This window comes from Eimeria tenella, genomic scaffold (assembly GCF_000499545.2).
Source record: "Eimeria tenella Houghton genomic scaffold, Eth_scaff2090, whole genome shotgun sequence".
In the NCBI taxonomy this organism is placed as follows: Eukaryota; Apicomplexa; class Conoidasida; order Eucoccidiorida; family Eimeriidae; genus Eimeria; species Eimeria tenella.
In genome coordinates, this window is record NW_013541936.1 from 2481 (window position 1) to 2827 (window position 347).

At 58.2% G+C, this 347-nt stretch overlaps 1 protein-coding gene across 1 annotated transcript in view; it reads left to right on the top strand.

Moving 5' to 3' along the window:
* ETH_00033730 (uncharacterized protein) overlaps window positions 1-347 on the top strand; it is a gene marked incomplete at both ends in the record, with an annotated part of 1985 nt that overhangs the window by 1481 nt on the left and 157 nt on the right. The window contains one exon of the mRNA XM_013374492.1: window positions 103-344. Within this exon, the coding sequence (XP_013229946.1) occupies window positions 103-344 (242 nt within the window). The remainder of the gene's footprint in view (window positions 1-102; window positions 345-347) is intronic.

Below are 347 nucleotides of genomic sequence, written 5' to 3' on the forward strand. Positions count from 1 at the left end.
GTGTATGGGCAGCCGCAGTGGGGCGACTGGCGGGGAAACTACTTCCGTGAGTTTTTGCTGCTGCTGCTGCTGCTGCTGCTACTGCTGCTGCTGCTGCTGCAGTGGAAAGAGCTTGTTGAAAGCGCTGAGCGAGTTCGAGTTGCTGCTGCGTCTGCTGCTAAGAAACGTGCTGCTTCTGTTATACGCTTTGCCCTTCCTGCTGCTGCTGCTGCTGCTGCTGCTGCTGTGCATGCAGCTAGGCCCTATCGGTCTTGGAACGACATCCTCTTCGAGTCATTTCTACAGCCGGAGCAGCAGCAGCAGCAACTGCAGCGGCGGCAGCAGCAGCAACTGCAGCAGCAGCAACT